The following is an 18,810-nucleotide window of genomic DNA, read 5'->3' on the forward strand; positions in this document are numbered from 1 at the left end:
TAGATTTTCAGTACAAATCGGCAATTTCATACTTTAACCCCTATTATCAAGTGACGGGACGAGCTAGTCGTGCGACTGATGGTAAGGTACACGCCTGTCCATAACAGATGCAGTGCCACTCAGAACTTTAAATTGCAAAGATCTGATGGGCACTGCCACTGTGTGCGTCACCCTTACTCATAAGTTGACAAGTCATAGGAATTATTATCACTAGTATCAGGTTTCTTACCACGTTATGACTTCTTTTTATTTTCCCGATATTTTTATGTTTTGTGTGAAAAAAGTGAGTGACAATGGTAACGCCACAACAAATCGCGATGAAGGTAGTCGTCGACAGCGCAAGAGGGTAGACAGATATGTCTGCTCTTAAAGCTGTCATCTGCCGCCGTCGAGTCAACCCGTGACCATGGAGGGTGCAACTGTTCCGAAATATCGGGAAAATAAAAAGAAGTCATAATGTGGTAAGAAACCTGATATTAGTGATAATCATTTAGTGAATAACCACGAAAGTCTTAAGTCATAGGAAGACAAGGAACGCAGTAATGCTGACATTACTGCTTGGCGGCAGAAATAGGTAAGGTGACAGTACTTCCCTGGACGAACTCTTTCAAAAAGCCTAGTTCTGCGCTTCGACGTGGACAGTGAGATCTTTGACAGTAGTTCAAGGCAATCGAGTCGCCTTCTTAAAGCGTCAAGAAGAGTCTTCATGGGTACTTTAGGTAAATTAAATCCCCAATCCCAACCACGGCTTATTATACAATGGCACAAGTTTGGTATCCTGACTGCGGCACTAGGAGGCGAAAAATTTTCTTTCAAATTTTTTATACTAACACTCCATCCGTATTTGTCAACGGTACGTCGTGCCCATAGTTTCTGGAACTTGTATCCATCCGGAACGCGTACCATACGAACGGATGACGAGTAGTTCGTGGCCATTGGGTGCACGTACTCCTCTATTGAGTCCTCTGGAAAACAATAAACAATAAATTTTTAAACAGAATTTAGTAAGCCAAGTAAAACTATAAAATGCGCATTATCTGGTAATGTACACTATTTCACAATCTTTCTCTTTTGCACGCTGTTGCCCGCTTATATCTCCAACGAACAACACTACGCCAACTTAATTTTTCTGTTCTGTTTTTATTTTGTTACTTGTTTCTTTGTTTTTTTCACAAAATTCTTTTTTCTTTTTCGAATTTCTTTTTTTGTTTCTTTATTTTTTTTTAACAATTCGGGGAGCATAATATTAGTAAACAAATATGACTGTTTACAAAAATAACAGGAAATAACGTAAAAAGTTGGCGTTAGTGTTCATTGGATCGTATCGTTATGACCTTTGTTCTTACTGCCTCGGATAAGCTGGAAGAGGTCTTTTTTAGAGTCAAATTCACCTTTGCTCACCTTCTGTACAATAAATATCTCTTTTGTATTTGTTTAATGCAATAAAGAATATCTATATTAACGTATAACATGTTTTAAATGATCTGGCACATCGCCGTGAGACCGTTTTGCTAGGATGGTTCTGGTTAGGCGCGGGAGCCCCGGCATAAAGCCGGGGCGGCCGGGCGCCGGCACAAACCCGGCGAGAGGCAAACCGATGGGGTTTAGTGGGTACACCCCAGGGTCCATGCTAGACCCAGGAGCAGCGCCCTTTTCAGGGCGCCGGGACTCCCACATAACCTCCGAGCCGCCCGGGCTCGGGGGTATCCATAAAGGATTCCCCACCGTTACCAAAAAAAAAAGAAAAAAAGATGGTTCTGGTTGAAAATCAAAGGAACCTATCTATGTCTACACAGAGTTCAGAATTCTCGCCACTCTGTTTTTTTTTATTAAAAATAAATAAATAAAAAAAACAAACGTCCTTTATTTCCAGCTCAATTAATCCATAGGATGTTACTAACGAGATACTTAAAATTATGTTAGTAAAATAATTGAAAAATGTAACAATATAACTATTTTAATATATTTGCAAAGAAGTTAACGCTGAGGACCGCCGAGTCCATTCTATTTGTTATCATCTTCAGGATTCCATTGGATGCGGTTTTCTTCAGCATAATCGCGTGGAAATCATCCATATGTGCATCGCCCGAAGCACTACAGAATGCACACACTCATACCCCGGCACAAGGGCAACCCTGAGTCGTGGGTGCCATGGACATACATGTAGACAACCGGTAATTACACTCAAACTCACGAGAGAAACAAATGTAGGCCATAAAAAGATTTTTCCCGGTCCGGGAGTCAAACCCGGAATCTTTGCGTGGCAGAGCAGCATGGTAACCGTTCGTCCACCGAGGCAGTTGTGCATTAAGTGTAACCAAAGTTATTGTTTTATGTTTGTGTTAGTTATTCTCCGTATGTAAGACTTTCATTATCTGTAAAAAAAAGAAATATATTCATAACCTTACCCGGAATTGCTAAAAATAAAATTCAATACTCAATACTCAATATATTTATTGCATTCATATGGTAAACATGTCTTAAATTTAAAATAATGCTACACATATGAGCCCTTTATTAGGGATAACAATAACAGCAGAGGTAGGCCGAGGTTTCAATTATTAATTAAAATTGTTATTTATCAAATAATAATATTAAAAAAAATGTCATATAATAATAAAGAAATACGTCATATTATGAGTAGAATTATGTCACTTGAAAGTTTGAATTTTATTAGGTTACAGTAGCATAACTTCATAGTATATAATTAACATTTATTTATTATTCAAATTTATTATAATATTATTTCTTTTATTTGTCATCAAAATATTCATTAAAATTGTAATAGCATTTATTAATAAGATGTAATTTTAATTTATTTAGAAACAGTGAATACTTTTCCTCGTTTTTAATAATAGGCGGGAGCTCATTGAATATCCTCAACGACATCGAATGGGGACTTGAGCTGTGTATGTGTAGCCGAGATCGTGGCAGAAGCAATCTATTCCGTGGTCTAAAAGTGTGTCGTTGAGGCAGGTCGTCAGTGTTAGTGTAAAAGTCAGGGTGTTGTTTAATAAATTTACAAATTTCTAAAATATATATAGAACACAAAGTCAAAATTTTAAATTGTTTAAAGTGCGGTCTGCAGCTATCCGTACTACTCAAATTGCCAAGAATGCGGATGCATCTTTTCTGGATTGTAAATATTTCTCGTGCGTGCACACTATTTCCCCAAAGGATAATTCCGTAACTTAGGTGGAAATGAGTGTAAGCATAATAAGCGGCCATTGCAGTTATTAGGTCAGTCGTTTTCTTTATCTCTCTCAATGCGTACGTGAAACTAGACAACTTTTTCTTAATTTTTTGTATATGACATTTCCAATTCACATGCGTGTCTATATTTAAACCCGGCAAAGTGAAGCTGTGTACTATTTCTACAGGCGTGTTATTATATGCATAAACTAAGTGTAGTGGAGTTTTTTGCGGTGGGTGAAATTGCATAATCTTTGTTTTATTTAAATTTATATCCAAGTTATGGTCAGACATCCAGTTTATGACCTCAGTGAAAACATGGTGAAGTTTTGCATTCACGTTGTCGCCGGTACCACATGACATCAAAAGTGAAACATCGTCGGCAAACATGACACAGTGTTCAGAAATAGATTTAGGTAAGTCATAGATATAGATTAGAAAAAGTAAACATCCAATCCCGCTGCCCTGCGGTATTGAACTTGTCATGTAATGCTGGTCAGATCTAACGTTACGTATTGTACATGTATTATAGTCAAAAAATTTAAAAATTTTTTCATAAACGTAATTGTACATGTAAATAAAACTATTTATTTTAAACAAACCAACGGTTCGGGCTCTAAAGTGGCCACACATCGAGTATATAACTTGAAATAGAGACGTATTAAGAGCCTTCCATCCCTGGGCCTGGGCCACTCATCAGGTAAATGGGCCTTATATCACTCTCGTTTGCACTGAAATCACAAATTAGACAGCTGAAATAGTATAGCCCCAACAACTGACTTGTGTGTACGTCTCCGTAAATTCCAAAATTATTCAGTATTTATTGTAATAAAGACAATATCTCTAACTAATGAGAGGTTGTTCCATTCGGTGGTGTGGGAAAAACAGGAAACATCTTTTTCTTATTTCGTCCTATTTCTGGTTGTATACTCGATGCCCTAACTCAACCTTTTTTAGTATTCCTCTAATATGTTCATGAGAATAGATCTAAAAGAAAAACACTTACGAGGGACAAGTTCTGCAAAAAAAGTACGACATTTTATGTTAATTCATAATAATTTGTTACGTCATCACCGTGAACCTGTATAACACGTCCCACTAGGCACGACGCTTCTCTAAGGGACTCGAGGACTTCCCAAGTTTTACAAAGATTGTAAACCTTCTTCGACGTAAATAAAAATCAAAATAAATAACAAAACAAAATCACATACGTTGCACTGTTCACAAATGGGATAATTTACAAACCTTCCAGAAAAGGACTGTAAGCCTAAAAACCAGCTCAGCTGTTTTTTTTTAAATAGCTATAACTTTGATAAAATTCTAGAACGGTTAGGCTACGTAGATTCTTTTCATGCGGATTGATTCTTTTGTTAATAAATGTCACAAAATCTACAATACATTTTATGCGTTTTTTTAATTACATAAAATTAGCGGCCGCATTAGTATCCGCTGATGTGTAAAAAGCCTGCATCAGCAACAACCCTGAATCCAAACAACCCGGACCAGTGCCTCTACCATAAGTTTACAGAGACAGTTGTCATGTTTACCATACAAAATTGTTAATAACTTTACAGTTTCGTACGGCAAATTACCTATACAGCGTTTCTAGCGGTGACAGGAAGAAACATATTGTATATAAACATTTTACACGGTCGCTAGCGATAACTGCCACTGTAATCTCATGGTAGAGGCACTGAACCCGTTTAGAAAAGGTTATTTCCCCAAATTGGACCTTCCGTAAATCGAACGTTCCGTAACCCCCTAATCCAGCACCCACAAAGCAATCTATTGGGCCCACGAGGTCGTGAATTGATCATACCAATATTATAAAAAACGGCAATAAAGTAAAAGATAAAATTACCATCACCTGAAAAAATAATTAACAATCATTATAATAATAAACAACAACAATTTGTTCAAAAATATTATTTTACTGTTTATCTACAGACATATCATAAACCCTCTATGATTTGTTCAAAAACCGCAAATTACGACCAGCTTAAAGATAAACTGTTTTGTTAGAACAAATTTCTTATCTGTGAAAATGTTATTGTTATTAATACATTCAAATTTCGAACATCTCTGAAAAACAAAACAATTTGACCTCAATTCTAATATCAGTCGAGATGAAGTTTTATTCAAAATGAAATGTCAATAGCAAACAATCTTGACAAATTTAACACGTTACTTGATATCGAACGATATGATAGTTGGGGCCGACTCTAGTTTGTCTATGAATTAAATAAAAACTACGGTTGTATGACACGCATGAGAAAAGTTTTTATTTGCCGCCATTTCGCCAGTCGTAACATGCGGTTCCTGAACACATCTCAGAGAGCTTATAATATGTGTGTGGATAAAGCAGTGTATGTGACTGTACATAATTAGGCACTAAAACACTCGTGTGATATTAAACCCACATTCGTACTTTAAAGCCTTTCATTATGTAACAGTCACAAACTACTATTATTCATTTCATCATCTATCACCTTCTACAGCCTCACTTCACTCACTGTTGGGTATAGGCCTCCCGAAGTTCCATCACGATCATATAGGGCTAGCATGACAGGGTGCGACTTGCGCGAGAGCGACATAAAGCACGAAATCTTTGTGCGATAGTTGCAGTATGTCCGCATCCATTGACGCGTACTATTATGGTAAGCTACACGCTTGTCCTTATTAGTTGCAGTGCCCTCGGAGCTTTAAATCGCAAAGATCTGAGGGGCACTGCCACTGCGCCCGTCCCCCTAAGACATAAGTTGACAAGTCCCGTGTGCCTGTAATTTGACCCTTACCCTTCAAAACCAGAATGCAGTAATGCTGACATTACTGCTTGGCGGCAGAAATAGGTGAAGTGGTAGTATCTCTCTGGACGAACTCTTTCACATGGAGCTCTACTGCTGCTATGCCGTCGACCCGCTTTGCTACTGGGCGTCTGATACTTCTTATGCCCATCCTCGGCCTTCAATCAGGTGGAACAAGACGTTTATACATTGCCATAAATCAGATAACTAAGCCCCATATAACTTAGACCTTAAGGACTAACATACACGTAATTTAGTACTAAAACTATACAAATAATCTTCACGAACTGCAGCGACACGTGGCGCAATCTAGTGTCAGGTTAGGGCGCGTCACCATTATGTCGTGACGGCAGATAGTCGTGCAGTTTAAAGTGTCGTGGCATGTATATTTAAATGAAGTTGTTCACACATAGAACAACAAGATTAACTGTCGTTCACTACTTTTTGCTAGAATGACAGTCGTCAGACGATAAATAAAACGTTACGGTAAAAATATGACGATAGATAATCGCAGCTTCAAACGATTCTGTCGTTTGACAAGTCGGCTGCCGTGAACCGATAAATGGTCGTCACAATCTAGTGGGAACAGCTAGATACAACAGTCGTTCAATGATAAAATAAACGCCCACGACAGATAGTCGTGATATGGGAACAGGTTAGACGCAACTGTCGACTAACGATAAATAAAATGTTACGACTTAATGGAAACGCACGCCAACCTGCCTCGGAATCGTCAAAACGCCTCCATCATGCAAATCGACAGACGTTCGGTTGGCACTCTTACAGCAAAATAAAATGCAAAATGCTTTTACTTACGTTCATAATCTGCAATTATAAATCAATAAGTCATACCCTTGGTGTAATCAATCAATCATGGACCAATTATTTAGGAGCACTGCTAATTCGCCGTACAAGACAACGTAATCGGGTATTTAGTACCTGTTGTACGCCAGATATCGCGACCAGTTATAAATAGCTATTTTTGTAGCTACAATAATTTGTTTTACATTGACAAGGCTGCAATTTATAACAAAGCTACTCTAATTTCCAGTGATAACAAACAAATCAACTAGATGGCGCTTATTTCACAAATCTTTACGGATAGTGCCGGCTATTCAGTTTTGTATAGGATTAGCATTACACCCCTTTACATAGTCACACTATAGCACGTGATCAGAAGCGTACAGGATTGTGCGCGGGAAAGCCTGCACGCACGAACGTGCCTGTACCTGTTTGAATTTTTTTAAGCTAGTGTCCTTTCGCGCGCAATTGCTAGTGTTAGGCGTATTCATCGAGTATATAACCAGAAATAGAGACGAAATAAGGGCCATCCATCCTTGGTAACTTATCAGGCATACATCAATCATAAATGTCAACTCTAGGGCTTCGGAATTCGGGCTCGCCAATCGGAGCGCTGCTGTCACCGTAATGATTTAGCAGAATGGTTTTCAAACAAATTAAATGACATTTCGTTTCTATTTCTGGTTATATACTCGATGGGCGCAGGATAGACCGCATGGAACTGGCGCGTGTTGGAGTGCGCGATTGCACGCGCAACTGTCGAGCACAATCGCGCGGGTTTTTTTATTTTCCTTCCGTCATTACATGCGCGCTCAATCGCGTACGATTGCTGTATCACGCGCGATAGAGTGTTTGTGTAAAGCCCGCTACTGACGGGCAAGTATGCCTATTTGTCAAAAGTTCAGAAAACAATTTTAGATATGATCAATGTATGAATATTCCAACTAAAAAAAACAACTTCTTATATTTCATATTAAAGAGGATTTAATTGACATCCACGGTCATTTACATAATATAAACTACTTCCAGGCCATTGATCAGCGCCATCTAGTTATAAAACGGAATTTTGACCTTTTTCAGTGTTACGATCTGTAGTATGGAGATTAGCGGTCCTCTGGCCTTATTGGTTAATAAATATTGCCACCTGTGACAATTCGTCAAAAGCACTTTCATCACATGAAAATCGTACAAATAATACGAAATATGTTAAACAAATTAGGTATACGACTGTAGGTGAATTTTTGTAACAGTCCTATTTAAACACAAAAGTTATCAACAAATTTCGTTTATAGAATTTTTAAATTTCTCTTCTGAAATTTCTGAAAATAAGTCAAATATCAAACCGGTACCTCCAATAAACACAACGCCATCTTTATTGTTTGGTCATTTACTGTTATTTATGTAAACAGCCATAATTATTAACTTTTTTATTTATATCATACAAACAAGGCATACAAGAACACAACAACTTCTCACCAATCTGCCAAAGCATTATACTCACAATCACAAAACTATAGTACAGTATAGTGATAAATGTACTGGTAGTACATTTATCAATACCAGTGTAGAATTTAACTAAATTTACATGCTTTCAAGAAGAGGAATTTTAATTTTTTCTTCAAAGTGAATTTACTTAAGAATCTAATATATTAAATATAGTTGGCAAAAAACGTATATTTGTTCTTCTACCATAATAGTTATTTACTTTTCTACATACATGTGTAAAAAAAACATATTGGACATACTAATATTATGCTTCCCGAACTTGGTGAAAAAGATAAACAAAAAACAAAATTCGAAAAACAAACAACGACGAATGTTATGAAAAAAAGGAACAAAATAAAAACAGAACAGGTCCAAAAATTAAGATGGCTAGTGGTATTGAAACGTGCGTTTTTACATACATAGTATGAATATGGACAACTACTTACCACCAAAGTCTATAAAGAAAAAGGTAAAAGTATTATTTATAGGATACCAAAGGACGTGACGAACAAGTCGTGCGCCTGATGGTAAGCGACACGCCTGTCCATAAGCAATTGCAGTGTCACTCAAGAGCTTTAAATCGCAAGAATTTTAAGGGCACTGCCAATCACCTTGAGACATGAGTTAAAGACAAATCCCATGTGTCTGTAATTTCACCAGCAATCTTACCCTTCAAAACCGGAGCGCAGTAATACAAACTTTTGTTCCATGATTTATTTATTTATGCAAGTATACAATACAAACAATAAAGTCAATAATTTCACAGTATGTAAGTTTACATAGGCAGTTCAGACAGTAGCCCACAGACATGTGTACAAACTTGGTACTAAATTTATAAATTTTAACATCCAGATATTTAAAAAATATTTTGGTGGTGGTATTTTTATATGTTTATCATTAGAGATATTAATTAATTAATAAACAATAATTGAAAAAGGATATTAAACTAATTCGAAGTTATAAAAAAGAACTTACTCTCAACTGAAACATTAAGGACAATTTTAATTTAACGTTGATTTGTTACAGTTCTCGTATTACAAATGAAAAAGAGCACATCCTTTTTTTATGATATAATCTAGTTACAGGAGGAACGAGACGTGAGTTTAAATATGTTTAAACTGACGTCTTCTACCATGAGATTACAGTGACAACTATCGCTAGCGACCGCGTAAAATGCTTGTATACAAAACGTTGATTCTTCTAGTGACCGCTAGGGGCGCTGTATAATTTGTCATACAAATTTGTAAAGAAATTCACGCGCTAATTAAGTTACTGAGACGAACTTTGTTATAAAAAAAAATACTTTATTTCTTATGCCAACCTAACTACACGGAATTCGAAATTACAATCAACCTTTTCTAACTTAAAATATGTAATATATAGAAGTTACAAAGCGTTGTCAGCTATGTGTTGTCATGCCGCTTGTCCTACTTAGATGGGTGCTGTCGCGGCGGCTTGGCAGGGCTGACGAAGCTGGTAAATGAGCGTTTCTTACACTTAACACGCTCGCTAGTGACAACTGTCACAGTAAACTTACAGTAGAGACAAGACAAAAACTTAAATCGCACGTCTAGAAATGCATACATTTTTCATACACTCGTCTATTATATCTCATAATATCAAGTGACGGGACGAATGACGACTGGTGGTAAGCTACACACCTGTCCATAACACTTGCAGTGCCACTCAGAGCTTTAGATCGCAAAGATCTGACTGCCACTGCCACTGCGCCCGTCACCCTGAGACGTAAGTTCAGTCTCATATGCCTGTAATTTCACCAGCACCCTTACCGTTCAAGACCGGAACACAGTAATGCTGACATTACTGCTTGGCGGCAGAAATAGGTAAGGTGGCAGTACTTCCCTGGACGAACTCTTTCACATGGAGCTCTACTGCTACTAAAAACCGCCGACTGCTACTCAAAACACGCGATATCGTTACATACGCGCGACTACGCACATTTAGAATTATAACCACTGATAGTGCACATTCAGATGACCGTGTGTTATCGTTCACTGCAATTCATTTGAACCATAGCTCCGTCACTCGCTCAAGGTTACCCGATAAGTGCCTACCGCTGAATGTACCGACATCGGCACAAGCGCTCACACAAATCTTTCATTTATGAGCATTCGGTTCCGCACAACTGCACACGGTGAGCAACGTTATTTTCACCTCTCTCAGCGCGTGTTTAGGTTCCTTTTTCCTCGTAATAAGCGTCAGGTGTCATTAGTCAGATTTTATAGGCTATTGTAGGTATGTTCGATTTTGGTTGAGAGTGATTGTTACGGACGGCCGTACGCGTCTGGCCGTTCAGAGCAATAATGAGTAGTAATTCAGAAGCTCTGATTGGCCGAGCGGAGTCCGCGGCGAATTTATAGAGCCGGTACGGTGTGGGAGACACTCTGTGCCCTCTTGGGCACCCTCAGGCCCGTTACTTAGCTTTAAGTTTATTTTACCGGTTATGAGCCTTCAGCTCGCCCTTTTCTTCTGCAAAGTGCAGTGTTCTTCAAAAAAAAAAGAAAAAAAGAACAATTGTCTCATTCGTAATTCATTTGTAATCATGTTCAGTGGCGTTCGATATTCGATAAGTCAGATGGACATAGAAATAAGTTTTATAGAAATGTACAGTCCACTTCCTGAATCAATAAACCATACGATTTAAGTTTCAAAGGAGTTTTATTGAAGAAAAGAAGAAGTTGAAGAAAGAAGTTCCTGGACCGTTTCAGGCGTATTGGGACAGGGTCACCAACAGTGATGTATCTGTTACGCAGTAACTTTTAAGTAATCTGTGTCTGAACGTTACAACGCGTCAGGTGTGCGTCCGTATGAACCTAAGATTACCCTTCAAAACCGAAATACAATTATGCCCAGATTACTGCTTGAATATGCCAATTTATTATTGGCATATTCAATTCATTACCCTTCAAAACCGAAATACAATTATGCCCAGATTACTGCTTGAATATGCCAATTTATTATTGGCATATTCAAGCAGTAATATGGGCATTTAATTTATTAATTTTCGCTGTATTTCGTAACCGTTAGACGCTCAATGGAGAAATGAGATGCATCTGTCTACTCTCTTTCGCTATCGTCGACGTACCTTCATCTCTATTTCTTGCGGCACTACCACAGTCACTCCTTTTTATAATAATAATTATTGATAATAACCTCGGAAGTTGTAAGATATGTATGCAAACTAAAATTTTTAAATTTCTAAATTCTGTTGCCTGTTGTCCTGTAGCTTGTTGACGTTTTGAATTATATCGTATTTTAATTAATTGAGGTTAATGACTAACTGTAATTATAAAACATTGTACACCCGACATGGGTATATGAACGGTTGTACTCAAACTACATGTCTTCTTTAACAGTTCAAACAATAAATGATTCTGATTCTAGTTCTGACGACCATAAATTACAAAAAACTAATTTTTAACTCACCATAACCACCTGTAACAAAAAGAACAATCTTTATATATAAAATTATATAAACCACTTAGAAAATACCGTAAACAAAGTTATAGCATAGGAAATGAAACTATTTTTCCGGATTTAAATCGCTGAGGTGGTGGTGAGGAGGTGACTGAGGACCTCAGTCAACCGTGACCATGGGACCTGTAAAGGACCCGAAACGTCGGTTTGTTTGAAAAAACAAATATACGCGATTTAAATCCGGAAAAATAGTTTCATTTCCTATGTGTAACAATCGCGAAAACCTAAGAACTCGAAAAGTTATAGCATTTACCAGATAAATATGCCTGAGTACCACTACCAAGTGCGGCATCCTTATTACTCAGAACTGCTACTCGTGTCGTCGTTTTATCTCTACCAATACACTCGCTTTGCCTACGGACCCTGCTACCTACTTGTCTGACTTTGCTCGTTCTTGAAAGTGTTAGATATGAGCTACACGTTAAGTGAATTTGGAGAAATGCATTATTTTTATGTAGTTGCTCATGGCAACGGCCATGAAGCAGCACGACGGTATCACGATCAACTTCGACGACGAGGTGGACCACAACCTGATCGATATTCCGATCATCGTGTTTTTACTAACACCACACCCCGGACACTCCATACAACGGTCAAAAGTTATTTGCCTACTACTACTACATACAGCAAGGCGTTATCTGCACACGCGCAAATGTGTGCGTGAAGTGGCAGGGTTACCCATCACTTATGTGGTCAGAGCGGCAACCAAGCGAAAATACTTAAGCGAATCCGTTATCTTTAATTCTATTCATAGATTCCTAATAATTACACATGTTCATTAGTTATTTATATCGATATAATATTATATTTTTCATTAATGAACTAATTATTGAACATTAAAAAAAAATATATATATAAAAAGCAATTAAAATGTTGTATTTTGAGCAGGTACTTTCAAATAAGCTAACCAAGGTATTTAAAATTGCGTGTCCAAGTTTATCATTACCTAATTATTAATTAGGTATATTCGCGACGTAATATTTATCGGCAATGCAAATTGAAAATTCGAGAACTTCTGTCTACTAGCTCAAGAAAGTTATAGCATCTCATTATATTGATATAACAAATCTGTATTATATATTACTGTGCACTAAATAAATGAAGAAAACACGTTTCATCTATCGGAAAACGAAAGAAACTCCTCTCTTTATCCCGTTTAGATGATGATAAACAGCCGTACACAGCACAATTCACAACCATTAAAAAAATAGTAACGTACAATGATGTTATATATTAACGTACACGCATAATGAATAAATGAAAATTATATTCAAATATCATAGCCGTTTTAGCGCGATAACGGCTCGCCGACAGCCCTGTTGTCGTTCAGTCAATGTGAGGGCGCGTTCCCACTATGTCGTCACGTTTTATTATCGTTGGACGACTGTCGTGTCTCGCCTGTTCCCATATCATGACTACCTGTCGTGGACGATTTTTTATCCTTGAACGACTGTCGTGACTAGCTGTTCACGACAGCCTCCTTGCCCATCTCTGGCTACGACCCAACGCTACAACAAAGCGAGCAGAGGGGAGGGCAGGGAGCAGAATACTTGCGGACAGCGATAAATAAAACGTGACGACAATAGAAGCTGCGACAATCTGTCGTCACGTTTTTATCGCGACGTTGTTTATCGTCAGACGACTGTCGTTCTAGCTGTTTCCACTGTGACGACAGTTTGTCGTTGTAACGATAAAAATCGTGAATGACAGTTAATCGTGTCGTGCTGTATGCGAACAACTTCATTTAAATATACAAGCCATGACACTGTAAACTGCACGACAATCTGTCATCACGACATAGTGGGAACGCGCCCTGACCGTCAATGTGCGGAGCGTGGCGCGGTATCTAAAGCTAGGGAGGGGCGGAGAGTGTCCATTCTCGTTATTTTTTGTTCTCTGCTAACACGCATGCCACGTTAATAGCAGGCCGCATTCCTGGTCGAGATAGCCATTCTGAAGCAGTCCCTAGAGTTCGACTCCTCGACTGTATTTTTTTGTGTGTATATTACGCGGTTACTCCGATTGATTTGCGAACAGATTTTGATGATTCTTTTTTGTTGGAAAGAGAGTACCTCAGTATTGGTCCCATTTAAATTTTAAGATAATATTCCATCTCTTAGCACGTTAAGCGCGCTGCATCCGAGACTATAAAAATCTAGAAAACTCGGACCGACTTCGGTTGTCGCTTGTGCACTAAGTCCCATTCGAATCCAAGAAAATACGAACATCGCTTGTACACCTAGAGATAAAATGGTCCCTGTGACATTTCGGACTGTCATTTCTCGGACTCGGAACTGGGGGTCTACACTCGATCTCCGCCCGATATCCGTCCGAAACAATTGCTGCCAAATAAGCAATATTTGACAAATGAAAAGACGCGTGATGCGAATGAAGCTTCATATTTGCTACTTGTCTTTTAATTTTGTCAAATATTACTTATTTGACAGCATTGACTTACAAATAAATGGACGACGAGTCTAATACAAAAACCACGAAAAAAATGTCCCAAGTCAATCTATTTAAACGTAGTGACATGTAAAGGAATATGAAAAAGCTGAAACGTTGAATTTAAATTGTAATGTCATCGCAGTACTGTCTAATTTTGCTTGCTTCGCTGTCAGTCGAACAAACGAAGACTAAAGCGTGAATGACGCTCTGTATACGATTTTAACGCCCTATAAGTTCGGACACTTTTTAGCGCGGACCCGACGTCCATATAATTGTAAGTCAATGTTTGACAGTAATTGTTTCGGACGGATGTCAGACGGAGATCGAGAGTAGATCCCCTGATACGAATCGGACGTAGAGCCTTAGGACGTTTATTAAGTTTCACCCACTTTCCTTTAACCGATGTCAATAAAACTTGGCAAATAGATGTAATTCCACAAACTTCTGAGGTCGGTATAAAAAAAACTTACGCCAAAGTTCGTTAGCATACATGGCCTGATCAGGTGACGGAAGGCTGTAGATATATCCAATTTGACAAGGGTTCCAATGGTCACAAACCTCGTGGTCGGGGTCCAGCTCGGTTACATACTTGTAGGTCTGAAGAAAGCACACGAAGATTGTCAGTTCAAATAAGTTGTGCACCTGGTGCCATGCGACACACCTACCCACATCGAGTATATAACCAAAAATAGAGACGAAATGTCATTTAATTTGTTAGAAAACTATTCTGTCAAATCGTTACGGTGACAACTGCGCTCCGATTGACCAGCCCGATTTCGAAACAATTGACGGGGGTCGTCAATTGTTTCACTTCAAATCGACCAGTTTAAAAATAAAAAAATTACATAATTAATATTTAATTACCGAAATGTGTTTCAGTATGTTTTGTAATTTGATTTTTTGCTGTCCACACCACCGAATGAAACAGCCCCCCATTGTTAGAGACATTATCTTTATTACAATAAATACAGAATATTTTTGGAATATACGGAAGACGTACACACGGATCAGGGGTCTACTCTCGATCTCCGTCCGAAACAATTACTGCCAAATAAGCATTATTTGACCAAATGAAAAGACGCGTGACGCGAATGAAGCTTCATTCTTCATACTTGTCTTTTAATTTTGTCGAATATTACTTATTTGACAGTAATTGTTTCGGACGGATGTCGGACGGACATCGAGAGTAGACCCCCAGTTGTTGACGCTGTACTATTTCAGTGCAAACGAGAGTTGATATTTAAAAGTGATGTAAGGCCCATTCGCCTGATGAGTTGCCAGGGATAGATGGCCCTTATTTCGTCTCTATTTCTGGATATATACTCGATGCCTACCCATGACAGTAGCGCTGCCAATAAGAGCTTTAATCGCAAAGATCTGAGGGGCACTGTCACTATCACGGAAGATAAATACAATGGAAGTGCCTTAAGCATCGCTTACTACCAGTGTTAACTCTGCGTTTTCTGCGTCTAGGTTTACCTTTGCAAGTTACAAGAAGCCCGTACGGGTACGGAGCACGCTTCGCTCGCAGTCGAAGGCGGGCAAAAACTGCGCAAAATAACTGCGCTTATGAGAATTGTTTTTTCATTTTCATGTTTTAGGAATGTGGATTCCTTCCATAAAACAAAAAGAAAATAAGAAAACACACAACACAGTTTTTGCACGATTTAATCTTCAATGAGTTGGTGGTGCAATAGGAGATCCCGAACGCTAACCGCGACGCCTCCAAAGAGCCTGCATAGCTAACATAACCATACGTCCAGCTTTTAAACTTCTTGTCCCGCTCTATCCCCAAAATACTTAACAATGAACTCAGCCCACTAGACAACACAGATTACTTTTTCAATATTTCATAATTAAACATTCTTAATTTAGTAAGTCCGTTACGCTCAAATCACACAGGTGCAGTTCATCTCCATTTTCCCATTATTAAGGTATAAACATGTGTCATGCAATTACGCGATATACGACGCGCGGCTTCGCTTTCCCCTTCTGTAGTTCAAAACGACGCGACGCGACGCTTCGACTCTGCACCAGTGTGAGTTGAGCCTAACTATCTCGCGGCGCAAGCCAAGTAAATGGGCTATTGATTCCCAATATCATTTCACCCAGCACCATTTGCACCCAAATTTCCGATCACAGGGGAGATTGTATAACCGTAGTCTATTTCGATCCCGTACCCGCTAGATGGCGTCAGGGTATTACACCCTGGCGCTACATTGGCATGCGCCGGCGCTCCGTCCATAAAACTATATTAAAAATAATTATTAATACAAAGATCAAACGCTAATTTATTTTATTTATTTCAGATTACAAAAGACCAAGAAAAAATTCCTTCGATCCGGCCGTATACGAAGCTAAGTGAAGAAAAGCTTTCATAGATTTCTCAGAGATGGCGCTGACGACAAAAAGTCGTTAAAAACCGGAAACAAAGACCTGCGCAGTCAAATCGGCATCGACCCGATCGGGTAGTCTCGAAATCAGATGGGTTTCCGAGCGAGAAGTTGAGTCTGATTCTTACTATGTCTTTCTAATTTGTGAGTTAAATCAGGTATTGTTCCAATTAGAAATGTCAAAAGTTTCCGACCGGCCAGTTGTGAATCGCAATTATGGGCCTCGACTCGGAAGAGACGCAGTTTCCGATCGGGAGAGGCAATCAAAATTAAGCTGATAGCTGTTCGTACGGTACGCCAAATCATGACTTTACTTAGTTAACATAGCGTCTGTCACGGTTTACCGGAAGACATTGGTTCGAATCCAGCCGAATCAAAGGATTTCTTCTTAATGTTCGACCTTTGTATTAATAATTATTACACACTAGTCATTGACTTACAATTATATGGACGTCGGGTCCGCGCTAAAAAGTGTCCGCACTTGTAAGGCGCTAAAATCGTATACAGAGCGCGACACTCCGCTTTAGTCTTCATTTGTTCTACTGACAGCGCGATACTGCGATGACATTACAATTTAAATTTCGAATAGGTTGACTTGGGACCTTTTTTTCGTGGTTTTTGTATTAGACCCGTCGTCCATTTATTTGTAAGTCAATGACACTAGTGGAGTAATTTCACAAAAAATAATTTAATATCATGGTGTTAAAAGTTATGATAAAAATAATGAAATAATCACCCTGTCAGGATAATATCGGTAATGAACAACGACATCGTCTGTGTCTTCCAGGGCGCATTTCGTTGCAGTGTAATTCAAAGATGTCCGCTCGATGGGTGCACATCCTATTACCATTGTTCCGTTATGAGGAAGGTCGGGACCTTCTATTCTGTGTCCTGTGAAAAAGAAAATACAAAATAGTCTTTATTACGGTAAGAATAAAATCTTGAAATAGTCTGATTGATTAATGCTCAGGCCACACAGAGGCGGCCGACGCGCGACCGCCAAGCGTTTCAATGCGGCAGAATTCAATTCTAGGGTCGGCGGACTAAAGTTCACACATTACAAAAATTCACGCGTCCGGAACGCCTCTGCAGCCGCTATATTATATTTTTTTAGATGTAATTTGACACTACAACACCTCTTTTTAACCGAGTTTACAAAAGGAGTCAATTCGACGTATGTTACGCGGCTGTTTGTGAACCGATTTTGACGATTCTTTTTTGTTGGAAAGAGGGTACCTGAGTAGTGGTCCCATTTAAATTTGAAGAAAATATTCCACATCGACGGGTAGCAAACTAAGGGATGAATCCGGGTTTGCGCACTTCCTGATAACCGATTCCAATAAAACTTGGCATATCGACGTAACTCCACGACTTTTGAAGTCGGTTTTTTTAGTAGGTAGTCTGTATTGAGATTATGTTAAAATTATTCTTCGTACATAAATTGCTCAAAACCAAAAGAGAGATTGCAACAAGCACTTAGAAAAATCCGTGAGGTCTGCTGGTTCGTTTCGTAAGTCAATTGGGAGAGCGTTAGCCACGAATCCAGGAATTTTTCTTATTGTCCGATCTTTGTATTAATATAATTACAACGAACTATATACGAATCATAATTACAATACATATTGTAAAATAGTTTTAACTTTTATTAGAGCTTAAAAAGATCTCACAATTACACGAGTCAAAACACGGTAAAAACCATTTGGCAACTCGACTGTGTCGGGAGGGTGGTGACTAGGCACGTACGAATCCAACCACCAGTAGTTATTGCTCTTTAGCACCACCCAGGGGTCACTTGTAGGGTTTCGAGGGTAAACCTATGGAATCGAGCAATATCGACCCCCAAACTTGATGGTTTTTTAGTTTTCTGACGCTTTTAAACATTTATTTGGGTGACAATAGAAAAATATCTGAATACCGAGACTTAATAACCGAATAATCTCAGTACAGAGTACTAAAAAAACCGACCTCAAAAGTACGTGGAATTAGACGAGCAAATAGACGATTTGCTAAGTTTCATTGAAATATCCCCTAGTTCGCCACTATACAGGACTTGATACTGGAGATAATAAAAATAGGTTCTCACTACGACACTACTCAAAGTATATCGAGGGAAAAACGCCTTGAATTGGAGAAATAGCAAAATCAACTAAATAATTGCTAAAAGTAATTGCTCCTAAATTAAAGTTAGG

General features: G+C 38.5%; 1 protein-coding gene across 1 annotated transcript in view; it reads right to left on the reverse strand.

Annotated features, from left to right (window-relative positions):
- Positions 1–18,810, reverse strand: part of LOC113234461 — a 58,717-nt gene that overhangs the window by 28,944 nt on the left and 10,963 nt on the right. Inside the window, exons 6-15 of the mRNA XM_026469777.1 lie at positions 17,358–17,512; positions 14,699–14,825; positions 11,730–11,738; positions 9,258–9,263; positions 8,729–8,737; positions 6,813–6,821; positions 5,054–5,059; positions 4,199–4,210; positions 2,409–2,417; positions 832–965 (exon numbers count right to left, since the gene is read on the reverse strand). Coding sequence (XP_026325562.1) covers positions 832–965; positions 2,409–2,417; positions 4,199–4,210; positions 5,054–5,059; positions 6,813–6,821; positions 8,729–8,737; positions 9,258–9,263; positions 11,730–11,738; positions 14,699–14,825; positions 17,358–17,512 — 476 coding nt within the window. The remainder of the gene's footprint in view (positions 1–831; positions 966–2,408; positions 2,418–4,198; positions 4,211–5,053; positions 5,060–6,812; positions 6,822–8,728; positions 8,738–9,257; positions 9,264–11,729; positions 11,739–14,698; positions 14,826–17,357; positions 17,513–18,810) is intronic.

Source organism: Hyposmocoma kahamanoa, unplaced genomic scaffold (genome assembly GCF_003589595.1).
Source record: "Hyposmocoma kahamanoa isolate Upper Pololo Valley unplaced genomic scaffold, ASM358959v1 84, whole genome shotgun sequence".
Classification (NCBI taxonomy): domain Eukaryota; kingdom Metazoa; phylum Arthropoda; class Insecta; order Lepidoptera; family Cosmopterigidae; genus Hyposmocoma; species Hyposmocoma kahamanoa.